General features: G+C 58.8%; 2 protein-coding genes across 6 annotated transcripts in view; one reads left to right on the plus strand and one right to left on the minus strand.

The window, feature by feature from the left end:
* On the plus strand, positions 1–8,987 carry LOC142421141 (twist-related protein 2-like). Its single transcript, XM_075525652.1, has 2 exons — positions 1–886; positions 7,399–8,987. The coding sequence occupies exon 1, from the start codon at positions 395–397 to the stop codon at positions 878–880; it is 486 nt and encodes a 161-aa protein (XP_075381767.1). The 5' UTR covers positions 1–394; the 3' UTR covers positions 881–886; positions 7,399–8,987.
* Positions 8,988–12,052: 3,065 nt separating this feature from the next.
* The window catches only part of HDAC7 (histone deacetylase 7), an 89,661-nt gene continuing 88,593 nt past the window's right edge, over positions 12,053–13,120 (minus strand). For all 5 annotated transcript variants that reach the window (XM_075525648.1, XM_075525650.1, XM_075525649.1 and 2 more), the window contains one exon: positions 12,053–12,935. In XM_075525648.1, coding sequence (XP_075381763.1) covers positions 12,890–12,935 — 46 coding nt within the window. In that variant the 3' untranslated portion in view covers positions 12,053–12,889. The remainder of the gene's footprint in view (positions 12,936–13,120) is intronic.

The raw sequence follows: 13,120 nt of genomic DNA on the forward strand, positions 1-13,120 counted from the left end.
GCAGGCAGGAGCATCTGTGCCGGAGGGCTTGGGGGTGTCGGTGGAGGAGGGAGGGAGGAAATCTGGAACCCATAAGCTCCACTGATGTTTGCATTACCTTGCACGGCTGCATTGGTCTGTGTCTGGTCCGCCCACGGTCCTCCTCGCCCTATCAGCAAGAGCCATTCCCCAAAGTTATTCGAACGCCCTCCTCTCCGTAGCCCAAAGGAAAAACCAACCGAGCTCCTTGGAGGGCTCTGCAAGGCTTGGGAAGTTTGGGGAGGCTGAAGGGTGGATGCTCCAGGCTGCACCTCTGGAGCGGGCGCTGGCTGCTCTCCAGGCCGCCTTGCCGATGTGCTGTGGCCGTCGCATCTCGTGAGACCCCAGAGCCCTTCACCTGCAAGGTGCCGAGAAGATGAAAGAGGAAAGCATGTGCCCAGACTCCCCCGAAGGCAGCCTGGTCACCAGCGAGGAGGAAGGCGAGCGGCTGCACAAGAAATGCCTCCGCAAGCGTGGCCAGGGGGGCAAGCCGGCGGAGGACTGCGGTGCCCTCTCGCCGCAGGGCAAGCGGAGCAAGCGCAGCCCCGTCCCGCAGTCCTTCGAGGACGTGCACACGCAGCGCGTGATCGCCAACGTGCGGGAACGCCAGCGGACCCAGTCGCTCAACGATGCCTTTGCGGAGCTGCGGAAGATCATCCCGACACTGCCCTCCGACAAGCTGAGCAAGATCCAAACCCTCAAGCTGGCCGCCCGCTACATAGACTTCTTGTACCAGGTCCTGCAGAGCGATGAGCTGGACCACAAGATCACCAGCTGCAACTACCTGGCCCACGAGAGGCTCAGCTATGCCTTCTCCGTCTGGAGGATGGAAGGGGCTTGGTCCATGTCCGCATCCCACTGAGCCGGGGTATGTATCGCCACCTCCCCGCCGACACCTCCGCACATCCCTCGCTCCTGCATCCTCCGTGCATCTCCCCAGCTCGGTCCTGCGGGGGAAACGCACAGCAGCCACCCCCTCCTCACGCTCCACGTGCAAGCGATTTGCTTTAACGAACCCCAGACGCTGCTGAGGCCGGCGGTCGGAGGAGGTGGCGATTCCCAACCTCGCTGGGGCCGGTAGGACGTTGCAGGGGACCGAGCAGCAGAGCCCTAAAGCAACTGATCTCATTTAGCAAGGTCTGGTCCGGGGCAGGCTAGTGAAAGGTTTAAATGAGGGCTTAAAAATCTGATTTATCCTCCCATGGTAACCCGGGAGGGCGCGTAAATCAGCAGACACCCTTCTGAACGTGCTTGGGTTACCAAGGTGTCAAAACCGCACGAGCGAGACCGGCGGCAGCCCCGCAGCCATCGGCCGACGGCCGCTACTGTGCGAAGAGCCCAGCCTTGTCCTCGCCGCCTGGGCGAAACTTGGCAGCCATTCCCTGCGGCCGTTGGGTGGCCCTGGGGCCTCCAGCCTGCCGGGGCTTCTCCTATCCCTCTCCTAAAGCGTTGCAGATGAGATGGGATCCGCAATCCCTTCGGATCCGTAGGCATCCTACGCTGCAGGGAATAAAAGATGGCGTGAGGGTGCGGGGGCAGCGAGGTTTGCCCACTCGCGGCACTGCACCCCTTGTTTGAGGCACTCAGCACCATCCAGCCACCACCTGAGCATCCTTCCAATCCCTGGCAAAGCTGCTGAGAGGAGAGGGGAACAATTAGGTAAATAAATAGGTCTCGTTGGGCTGGGAGAAAGGGGGAACAGAGGGAGAAGGCTCAGCTACGTGCTGTCGTTTCCTGCAGCCCGTGAGCAGGAGCAGAAAGCTCCGGAGAACATTCCCGAGCCGTGGAATTCGGGGACACTTCATGGGAGCCCAGCTCAGCTCCCGAGAATCCCCATCGTCCCCTAAACAGGATCCGGGCTTCTGGCTTTCCTCGGGCACTGCCTCATTAACCCCTGCCTTGCGCTGGCCCCGGCGCTGGGGGTTAGAGACCGCCGGGTCCTCTGGGGAAGCCAACTGCAAAAGAACTCTTCTTTTTCTTGCACCCACCGCTAAGGGCTGCAACGTGGAAAACCCTTTCCTTCTTATTTTCTGCCAGCTACTGGGGTCAGCCTTGTGCACCCTCTTCACGCGCCATTTCTTTTCCTGAAGTCCCAGTTCAGTGCAGGGAGTCCCGTCCCCGTGCCCAGCCGTGGGCTCCTTGCAGGCAGAAGCAGCATATTTATAACAGAAGCAGCATATTTATAACAGAAGCAGCGTATTTATAACAGGGGACAGTCCAGACCCGGCGATGAGAAGTGCTGAGCGGGTGCGAGACCCTACTTAAAGCCGTGCTGACCCCCAGCCGGGGCCGGGAGCTGGTGCGATGCTGCAGCCCCGTGCGAGGCCGCGGGTCCCTGCCTCGTCGTGGGCGCAGGCTGGCGAGGACGATGGGCTCCCGGTGCCCGGCGCCTTCGCCTTCGGGGTGCGTCTGGGGGAAGCCACAGTGCAAAAAAAAAAAAAAAATCTGCTCTCCACCCTGGTCTCACGTTTCGAAAGGCCAGAGGGAGTGGGAAAGGGAGGAAAGTGGCCTTTCTGAGACAAAATAAATCATAGCAAATTCCTGCAAAGGGGCCCAAGTGATGCCCGGGCAGTCAGGGACCCTCTGCCGTGGCTCGTGTCCCTGCCACGAGCACCGCTGAGCCTCCTGCCTTGGGGTTTTGCCACTTAACAGCCCTGAATTTCAGGCCAAATCTGCAGATATAGGTGCAGCCGCGGGCTAAAGATGTTGACCAGCTCGCAGGGGGATTTCATTTAAGGATGTGCCACATTTAAACTCTCGTTTTCCTGCAAACCTTGCTAAGATCTCTTCTAACCCACAGAAAAACTGCCTGTTTTCTAAATCCATGTATAGATTTCAATTCTTGGGGGCAGACCCCGTTGTTTAAAAGCTGATGAGAAAGACTGTCCTTGCTGGAAGCAGGATTGCTGCCCCTTAGCCAGGGCTGGGTGCCGCTGGGGCCACCTTCCCCTTCGGGACAGCCAGGAGCAAGTAGGAGCCAGGAGCCAGGAACAAGTAGCGTGTGGCTACTTGTTCTCACTTCAAGAAGCCAAAAAGCTGCCAGGGACAGGCGGGATGCTGAGCCCCCTGAGCAGAGCAAGCCCCTACCCCCCAGAGCCTCCCTCACCCTCTTCTGGGCATCATATTTTTGCAGCCCTGTGAGGTTTGCAGTTTTCAGCCGGGTTATCCCCTTTCGGGGGATGCGGGGTGGCTCCGTGCGCGCTCCCAAAAGACGGGGGCTGCTCGGCACGGCTCTGCCCTGCTCCCGGGGTCACAAGAGAGGTGGAATCAGCCCAGCGGGAGCGTGGGTTTCTTCGGCGGACGGTTTTTAAGAGCTTCAGCACTGTGCTGACGGAGTCCGGGCCGACCAGCCGTGCACTTCGTTAAAGCCCGGCTAAAGGCGTTTTCGCCCCGGGGAGGTGTGGGGTTTTTGAGTCCCCTCCCCATCGCCCCCAGACTCGGGGCCGTTGCTCTCGGCGCACGCGTGCCTGCTCCCGGTTGCGTGTGTGGGCTGACGTGCCGCTCTGCGTCCGGTCATTGACTTGTAGACCTGTTTATTTAAGCGGAGTGCTTGGCAGGAATTGGGTTCCCATGATAAACAGAGGAATTAAAGACCCTTAGCGCTCTTAAAGACATCGCTGCTAAATGAAAAAGCCTCCATGTAAAAATCCCTCATGTCCTGCGAGCGTGGTACTCTCAGCCTGCTTATCATGGCGGGTTAACATAAATCCCAAGCGGCTCCAGTGCCTTGAGGCAAAGCATCCTTCAGCTGAACGGATACTGATCTGCTTTGTGCCAACCTGCAGCGGTATTCGGGTACCAATTAGCAACTCCCAGTTGGGCAGGGAAGTAATGGGAGGAGGATTTGCTAAGCAAAGACCAAAAAGAGGGAACAGCCACAGGGGAAGCGATGCTGGAGTTGGAAAGGCTGCGTCTCGCTCTCCCGTAAGTGAATTAACCCAACGCTTGCAATGGGACTGTAATTTTATAATGTAAAGCAGCTAATGGCTGCTGCGAGCGCTGGCATACTGGTCTCCACTGGAACTCAGCCTATTAAATATCAAAGGGCGCTGGAATAGCTGGATGTGGATATGCCCTTGTTAACCAGGAGACATCATCCGGGGAAAGAGGGATTGAGCCCTCAGGCAAGAAAAATCATGTTTGAAGTCCCCCAAGCTCACGGTTTTTCAGCACAGTCTTGAGCACATTAAAATGGTTTCTTTTCCTGCTGGAGGAGAAAATGAGGCTGGAAGCTGAAACTGCTGGGGGGGAAAGACTGGTGGAGTTGCAAGGGGTGATATTCCTTGCCCTTCATGTGTCTCCCTGGATTTATTGTCTTTCTCGCGTTGCCCTCACTTAATTGTCTATCCTGAAAGACCTTGGATAAATCTTCCCTTTGGGGACCGTTGCTCTTGCTTGGAGTCTGCTTTGTCGGGTGGATGTTTCATTTTCTTTTATTTATAAATACGTCTCATTGCACAGTATTAAAGCACCAGGGTATTAAAGGAGCTTGGGGAGAGCTCCCTCCCCTCTTCAGATCTGCTCAGAAAATGCACTTAAAGCAGCATCTGCTTCAAAAAGCCGAGATCCCTCCGCAGACTGGCAAGAACGCACAGTCCCGCCTGGCTGAGCTCTCTTGCCACTCCAGATCAGGCCTTTAAAAGCAGCGAGAAGCGGCTCCATTCGCTCGCTGCTGGTTAAACTGGCCAAGGTGGCCCAGGACCCCCGGGCTGGGTTAGAGCAAGCCCAGGTGCTGGGCTCCTCCGTAGCCAGGTCCGGAGGGTGGGGAGTTGGGCTGGCAGGAACCACCTCGCTTTCACTTTTAGTTTGAGCTCCCACCAGAGACGAGGAGTTGCCCAAATCCTGGGAAATCTGTGCCTGGGTGGTTTTTCTTTTGCCCATTTGGATCAAGGGCTATGTTAAGTACCAGCCACGCTCCGTGCTCCCATCCACGGGCTCTGGCAGGATGCTTCTGGGATTCGCTCCTCGCTCTGGCGTGGAGCAGGTTTAGAGACCAAAAGTTTCCTCCGAAGGCCGCTGTCTCCCCCCTCCAAACGCGGAGCCGGCGTAGCATTTGCCACGGCGTCCGTAGGGTGGACAGGTAGAAGAAGAGCTGTTTGGTGCCTCGAAGGCTCCAGCTTTAGGGCTCCGAGGCAGGAGGAGCTGCCCCAGATGAGGGACGCGGAACATCCCCCGGCATCCCAGGGCTGATCTCATGCACTGGCTGCGGGTAAGGATGCAGGACCAGGATGCTCAGCCCGGCCGTGACCAGCCCGCGCCGTGCCGGGGCCGTCGGGGGACGCCCCGACTGCTGTGTCGGAGCAAGGGGTGGCATAACCTTGATGTCCCGGAGCTGCTCTGCCGCAGTTGCCAGAGCCCAGCCTGAAGCGGGGAGAGCCACAGGCTGCCCCGTGCTCCCTCTCCGGGGCCCTTGGCCTGAGAGCATCCAGCCCAAGAACACGTCAAAGAGGAGACTGGGGCTGCCATTAATTTCACCGTCAGAAAAACCTTTTTCTAGCAAAAGCTTCCACTTTTCTATTAAAGACGGAAGAACTCAACACCAAACCTGCCCGGGGGGACCGGGCTCCTCTCCGTCGCAGGAAGGCAGGTTCTCAGCACTACTCAGGATTAGTTAAAATTAAAACAGAGATAAAATTACAGAGCCAGCCCTCACGAGCATTAAAATGTCTGCCGGTTTACGATCCCCGCGAGGAGACGGGCTCGCTGGATCTCAACTGCGTTCGCTTAGCCCAGAGGAATGCCTTTGAAACGAGCCCGTATTTCATCGCCGAATGTCATGGGAATGCACCTGGGATCTGAGGGGGAACGAAGGAGACGCGTTAACGAGACGGGCTTTGCATTTCATTTCCTTTTATAGGGCTGTACCTGAACAGGGACGAGGGTGTTAATGCAGCGGAGGGCGGGAAGGGCAGTTGTCAGCCGGGGCATCGAGGACAGGCTCGCAGAGCGCTGTGTCTCCCCGGCTCCGGGGTCTGCTCCACGCCAGCCCCGCGAATGTCCGTCCCCAAGCCCTGCACGCTGGGAGCGGGGCTGGCCTCCTCTGGAGGCTCCCGTAGCCCTTCGGCTGCCTTCAAAATCATGCCGTCAGTGCGTTATTTGGCGTTCGACCTTGTTGGCTTGAGGCGTGGCTGTGCCGAGAGGCAAGGGGAGGATGTTAACTTTTATACGGGCTGGGTCGAGATGCTCCTGCCTGGGCCTCCCACAACCCAGGACAGCCCTGTGCCGTGCCACTTGGATGCCGGCCTTTTTGGTTGCCCGTTGTGCCAGGCACTGTTGCCCTTGAGCACCGTGGACGTGCACAGGGCCCGTCACAGACCTTTTGGACCACGGTCCCAAAGGGACGGCAATGGGACACATCGGGCTTTGGGGATTTTTTTCTCTCTCTGCCACCTGGCTGGGGCAGGCTCTGTCCTGCCCGCAAGCCCCAAGGGCAGCCCTGCTGCAGAGAGGGTGGGCAGGGGCCGCCCCCAGCAGCCTGCTGGCCCCGTCTGCATTACCTCAGCCAGTGCCCAGGGGTGAATTACCGGAGGGTTTGATTTATTCCTCGCTAGGCTCCTCTCCAGAGAGTTGAAGGTCTCCGCTATTGTGCAAGGAGGGACTAGAAAAGCAGGAGGCAAAGCGGGGAGGGGGATGAAATAAAACCAGAGACCTGGGGGTGGTGGGGAGGAAGCCCAGAGAGCACCAGGGCCAGCAAAATGAAGCCATTACCCCACCGGGCTTGATTTCCCTCGGCCCCCCCATGCCCGGTGGCTCAAGACCTGCTGGAGCCCTTTCTGAACTCCTCCAGCCCCTGCAGGAGACGTTTCCCCCCGCCCAAGGTCCGGCTCAGGCTGCCGGCTTGGCTCGCTCTGCTCTTGCGCTCGCTTCACCCGCACCACAGCCCCTGGCTCCAGGCCGGTGTCTGGCGTCGGCTGGAGGCGCCTGGCAGCTCCGCGGGGTCCCCTCCAGCGTCACCCGCCCTGGGGACAGCCTGTCATCCTCCGGGCCGGAGAGGGAACAGTCCATCACGGGCTAACGCCGGCCCTCCCCATGGAGGGGAAGGAAGGCGAGATGAGCGGTTTGGCTGCTTTCCTTCTCCGTCCTCCCGGAGAAGCATATTTGGGGTAAAAGCTGTGATTTTTTTTGGGTTGCTCACCGTCCCGGGCTCAGGTGCGGGGGCATTTCCCAGCGCGTCGCATGCAAACTCTTGCGGCTACGGGGAAGTCTGCGAATGCAAAGCACGAAGGCTCGGGAGCCAGCAACCGAGCGTGGCTCTTCCCCCCGTTGGCTTCCCAGCCGAGCGCCAGCTTTTGCATGATTTTTGGGAAGCCTGGGCTGGCTGTGCCGAACCAAAACCTCGGTGCCTTGGCAGCCAGGCTGACCCTGCCTGTCTCCCCTTAGGTCTCACGCCTCCGCCTCAATGGAAACAAGCAGCAGCTCGCCAGCGCCCGGGCACCCAGACCCAGCCGCCCCGCTCTCCTCCAGCACCCGAAAAACGACAGCAAGCCTCCTCGGCGAGCAGGAGAGCACGAGCCCCATCCCACCCCGCCGGCCCCCTCGCCCGGGGCTGCTCTGACCCCCTCCAAACCCTGGGGCTGGGGCAGAGGGACCCGAACCAGGACCCAGGTGGTTTTGCTTGGAACGAGCTTGGTTGGATGCTGTCTATGGAACTCTTTAGGGAGTAATTTATTTTTGACTCGCAGGTAAGAAATAGGCGAGTTATCTACTCCGCTACTAGCCGCCTGCTTCCCGAGCCTGCAGGGAAGCCAACGTCCCCCGGCTCAGCGGGCTCGGTCCTCCCCGCGTCCCCCCGCCGCCTGCAGCCAGCCTGGGCAGCCCCGCAGCCAGGACGTGCAGGCAGCTGCCTTCTGCCAGGAGCAGGCAGGACAACTCCTCCTGGGACGACGGGAAGGGCTCGAGCCGTCCCTCGCCGGTCTGCTCCTCGCTGCTTCCTAGACACCCCCCCCCCCGACCCCCCCGGGGACGCGAAAACGCAGCGAGCAAGGGTTTGGCCAAGGAGCGAGCACGGAGCCCCGCACGGCTCGTGGGTTACGTCCACTTTTATCCTGCTCGGAAGCTCTGCACCGTAATGACACCACGGTTTGTATCGCTGCCTGGCACGCAGAGCGGATGTGGGGGGGCTGCTGAACCCCTCAACGAACCCCGAGGGTCACGACACCCTCCGCTCACTTGTATCCCGTGGACGCGTCTCAAAATCTGTCGGAACAACCCAATCTCTTCAAAATTCTTGGAAAATAAGGCTGGAGAGGTTGCACACAGCCCCTTCCCTCTTCCCCGCAAGAGGGGGAGAGTTCGGGGACGTCTCGGGAGCCCTGGGGGGGTTCAGGCTCTTTTGGGGAGATGCAGAAATGCCGGGGGGATGACGGAGGGGCGTCGGGGTTTCCGGATGATCCCAATAAAGTCCAGGGGGGAATTTTCCAGGGTTCAATCCTTTTGTTTCCTAAGGAAATGGTGCTGTTGTAAGCACGAGGCGGCGTGGCCGTGCGCCCACCCCTGCACCCTCCATCAGCGCTGGTGCTCGGCCAGTTTTATTTAAATTGGGCAAAAGAATCAGGTATTTTTGCTCGTTATAGCAGAAAAAGGGGGGGGGGGGGAAGCCCCTGTAAGTGAGGCTGCAAGAAGCGCGCAACCCAAAATGATCCACGTGGGAGAGAAGTGTTACGAATGACTCAACAGCAGAGTTTCAATTAGTGATCACGCTTTATTACACACCAGAGAATCCAACGAGAAGCGACAGCAAGGCTCAGACTACCTTCTTCTATATAATCCTCAATTTTTATGTACACCGTGAGTGGATTCCCTGCTCTGGGGAGCCGACCGCAGCCTTTAAAAAGATCTGAATGTGCTTAAAAAAATAAAAATTCCATTAAAAATAGGGTTGTGGATGGCTTCGTTAACCGCATCGGAGGAAGTATTTTACACATGAAAAATGAAACCACCTTTAGAAATATAAATTTTCTTTTGAAAAAAATAAAATGTGCTTTAAAAATAAAGGGGAAACACCTCTTTGTGAAGTGGAGACTCAGGCTTCCAACCCTGGCTTTAAAAAAAAGGGGAAAGTATCCTTTTAAAAATTAGTTTTTAAGTAACATTTTGTTGAGTCTTTTTTTTTAAAAAAAAACCCAAATCGCTGTATTGATTGATTTTAAGCCCTAAGGCTTAGGAACAGGTTCCTTCCTTACGTCAGCCCTAAGGAAGGGACAATTTGAACCAAGGTCTTGGGTTTTTTCAATGCTCACAGTCCCGCTCGTGGAGGTTGTTACCAAAGACACAGAAAGCCGGGGGGGACAAGGCGCCTGGGGCAAGGAGGGATGGATCTGGAGATGTTCTGGCCCTTAACATCTTCGTGAGCCGTGGGGGAAACCCCCCAATAAACCCTGACCCCGAGGGACGGCCGCCCCAGCACGAGGTTGGGCGTCCCACAGCACCCTCGGCGTGGGTGGCCACGCCGCCGCTTGGCTTTTCTTGCCACACCGACAAACCTTCCCGCCGGCTGGGCAGTGCCAGTGACTTCTGTGGGACCCGCTGCCCCTTTTGGAGGTCCCATTCGTTTATAACGGCGCGGAGCGTGCTCGTCCAGGATGCACGGGCGTGGCAACAGGGATGGCTGCAGAGGGGAGCTCCTCCCTGGAGCTAGAGGAGATGTCCGCCATCGGCTTCGCGGTGGGACTCCTCTGCCTGACGTTCAGCTGTTAAAATCGGGCAGATGGGAGCTCGGTGAGGTCCCTCCCTCCATCCTAACCCAGAAGTGGTGGGAGCACCCATGCAGCGATGCACCCACCCAGACCCGGGCTTCAGCATCACCACGGCAGGACCTCACCATGGGACCCCACCACCTCCTCCAGCCTCCGCGCTCAGCAGACACCACTGAAAGGGGTGTCTGGGGGGACCTGGGGATGAGGAGGTGCTACCCCACAGGGAGGGGGAACCCTTCCAAGGAAGCACGTAACCCCGCTAGAAAAAAAATGTGCTCGCACGAACGCCCACGCCTCGCCGATGCGTCGTCTGGCCCCGTCTTCAGGGTTGAAACCACAAGCGACCGGTTGGCAGATGGGGCCGGTGCTTCCCGTGAGCCGTTCGGCACATCGGCCGGGGTGACGCAACAGGGGAGCGAAGGCAGAGGGGCTGCTCAGGGTTTCGGCTCCGGTTGGGGGTGACCTACCACGTGGGGTGCAAAGGATGAGTGGCTTCTTGGCCACCCACCCCAGCCCAGGCTGGGTGATGCTCGTGGAGGTCTTGCTGGGTGCTCCTAGCCAGACCTGCCAGGCTGGAGGCTGGGAAGGGCCGGGCCTTGAATTCATGAGCTTAATTAGTCACAGCTTTTTTTTTTTTTCCTTTGGTGTCTTGCCCTGATAGACCCAGAGGAAACCTGAAAATGTTAAATTCTAAAGAAGTTAAGAAGTGAGGAAAGAGGCCGTTTGCTTGGGGCACGTCTCTGTAACAGCTTCCACAGCTGAGCTCACCCAGTCGCAACCACAGCTTTCTCCTGGAGGAAACTGGGGCACAAACTCCCCTTCCACGTTGAGCTTTGGGCTTCCTCGGAGGCGAGGAGCAGCCGTGGGCAGGGTCGCATCAGGACTGCTCCTGCGTGGACCCACTGGGACCCACTGGGAGAAATGGGAGCGAGGTTGGGACAGAGCAGGGAAGGGAAAGCGAGGCTGACGGAGGGAGAGGTGGTGGCACCGGGGGAGCCACGGCGTGGGGGCTGTGGGGTGCCCAGCTCAGCCGAGGGGATGGAGCAGAGGGAAGGGGCCGCAGTGGTTGGCACCGGGGGAAGGGGTGGCAGCACCAGCCTCGGCTTGGGGACCCCCGAAACACTCAAGTGCCCCAAGGCTGGAGAAGCAGCAGGTCCTTCCCGCCACCCCACAGCCCACCCTGGGGGGGGAGACCCACAGGATGGAGGGACAGCATCTACAAATGCCAGGCTCCGGAGAAGACAGCGAGAGGTTTTGGGGTGCCTTTTAACCCCTTCCTGCCCAAGCTGTCCCGCTGCAATGTGTCGCTCTCTCTCCCGTCCAGCAAGAGGCTGCTGCGGAGGGTGCCCATCCCAGTAACCACCTTGCAGGGTGCCCATCCCAGTACCACCCTGCAGGGTGCCCATCCCAGTACCACCCTGCAGGGTGAGCGCGGGTACTGGAGCCCCGGCAGCAAGGAAGCAGCCGCCAGCGGGGTGTGGGCAGTGCTGCAGCGTGCCCACGAGGACTTCTCTGCGTGTCACCCGGCCGTAAGGGAGCTCACGCCCTCCCCGGTCTCTGTGCCACTGGCCGGCGCTGCTGGACCCCAGCTCTGGGCAATCGGAGACACAGAAATGTTTTATTCTTCCAAGGTCCTTTCTTTTTTTCCCTTTCTCTCTTGTTACTTTTTTTTTTTTTTTTTTTTTTTTTTAAATACAAAATCTCCTCCCTGTGCCTGCAGACGGACCTGGCCACCTCCCGAGCTCAGCCAGGTCTCAGTGTCCCGTCCATCCCCTCCGCCCCAGCCCAGCTGTCCCCAAACCCCGCTGCAGCCCAGCACCGTGATGCCCGAGCAGGGACCTGGCCTTGTGGGGCAACCCCTGGGACACAGGAAAGACATGGGGAAGGCTCTCGGGGTGAGGAGCCACACGATGATGCCCTGTTGCAGTACGAGATGGGAAGAAGGCAAACGTAGATGGACACCTCATTTTGGGGGGCCTGACCCTGCCTCTGTCACCCCAAGAGGGCCTGGACAGAGACAGGCACGGCCTTGCCGGGGCTTTGGGCATCCCTGGGGGGGCTGAGCACCAAGCAGAGGGCGACAGGACTTGATTCCATCTCAGCTGGAGAAGAGGAGCCCAGCGGGGTGCTGGGGGGGGGCTGGGGTGCAGCTGCAGGGCGGGCTCAGGGGGGTGACTGGAAGACAGCTGGGCTGCCCCTGCTTTAGGGATTCCAGGGGTCTACATGGATACAGATCCTCAGGTCAGCGGGTTGCTGAAAAGGGTTCAAGGCACCTTGGTAACGTCCACACGAAGCGGTGTTTGTTCCCAAAATTCCCATGGAAAGAAGAGTACGTAAGGTTCACATTAGCACACGTCAATTGTATATAGTGCAAATCAGAGCCCCAGCACCAGAGGGTTCGCGCTCTGGTTAGTGGTTAGGATGTCCCACGGGTGCAATCCTGGGCACTGCAGACACTCCAGCCCTTGCTCTTCCCCAACTGCAAGGTGATCGGCGCATCATGCACAGCCGTCCAAACCCTCCTCGTGCAGAAGGAGGTCATACCCCGTCTCACTGTCACGCTCGCTCCCTCCTCGTGCCCTACCAGAGGAAGGGGAGCCAGGAAGCCTTCATGACAAGACACAGAGAGCCTGTCCCTCCCGAGCAAAACACAGGGCTGCTTCTCAAAGGCATCGCTGCCTGGCCAGAGAGGAGCTCTGGGTGCAGTCCCAAAGGCGGCTCTAACCACCCGCAGCACGGCCACAACATCCATCCCAACACCCACCCCCTTCCCCAAGGGTGAGGAAGATCCCAGGAGAAGGGCAGGTCTGCATCTGGCTGCCACCGCAGCCAGAGGGGTGGAGGCCTGTCACGCATGTCCTCAGAGGGGTTTCAGGTCCCGAAGGTTGGGGACTGATTGCAGGCACGGTCTAGGTTTGCAAAGGCCACGCCGTGCAGAGGGAGTTTGTGGTTTTCCATCGGTCCCGAGCAGGAGGACATCTTCCAGGTGGCTGCAGGAGCATCCTTTCTGGGAGACCTGCAGAGGCGGCGGCCAAAGGTCCAGGCCATTTCAGGACCATGACTCGGGGAGTGAGGATGACGTGGCAAACGGGAAGCCAGGAGTGAAGAGCGAGCGCTGGGCTCAGGAGAGGCCAGCCACATCCCGGAAGCAGGGGAGCAGAGAATGTCACCGCTCATCACTGGTTCATGGGCTCCTCTTCCTCCATCGGCTCGTCTTGTGGCCTGAAACAGAGAAATACGACACATGAGGCGAGGAGGAAACCTGTGTGACACAACACACCCCTCTCAGTGTCAAGGGGCCTTCTGGCAAGTCCAGCATCTACACAACGAGCCTCACAGTGCTTCCCGCTCCACCGAGACCTACGTAGACTCTGGCTGAGTCCTGGTGAGGATGAGAAAAGGCGGTG

The sequence above is a fragment of the Mycteria americana genome, chromosome 26 (assembly GCF_035582795.1).
Source record: "Mycteria americana isolate JAX WOST 10 ecotype Jacksonville Zoo and Gardens chromosome 26, USCA_MyAme_1.0, whole genome shotgun sequence".
Taxonomy (NCBI): domain Eukaryota; kingdom Metazoa; phylum Chordata; class Aves; order Ciconiiformes; family Ciconiidae; genus Mycteria; species Mycteria americana.

Coding starts and splice junctions, on each gene's coding strand:
- LOC142421141 (XM_075525652.1), top strand. CDS start 395: ATGAAAGAGGAAAGCATGTGCCCAGACTCCCCCGAAGGCAGCCTGGTC.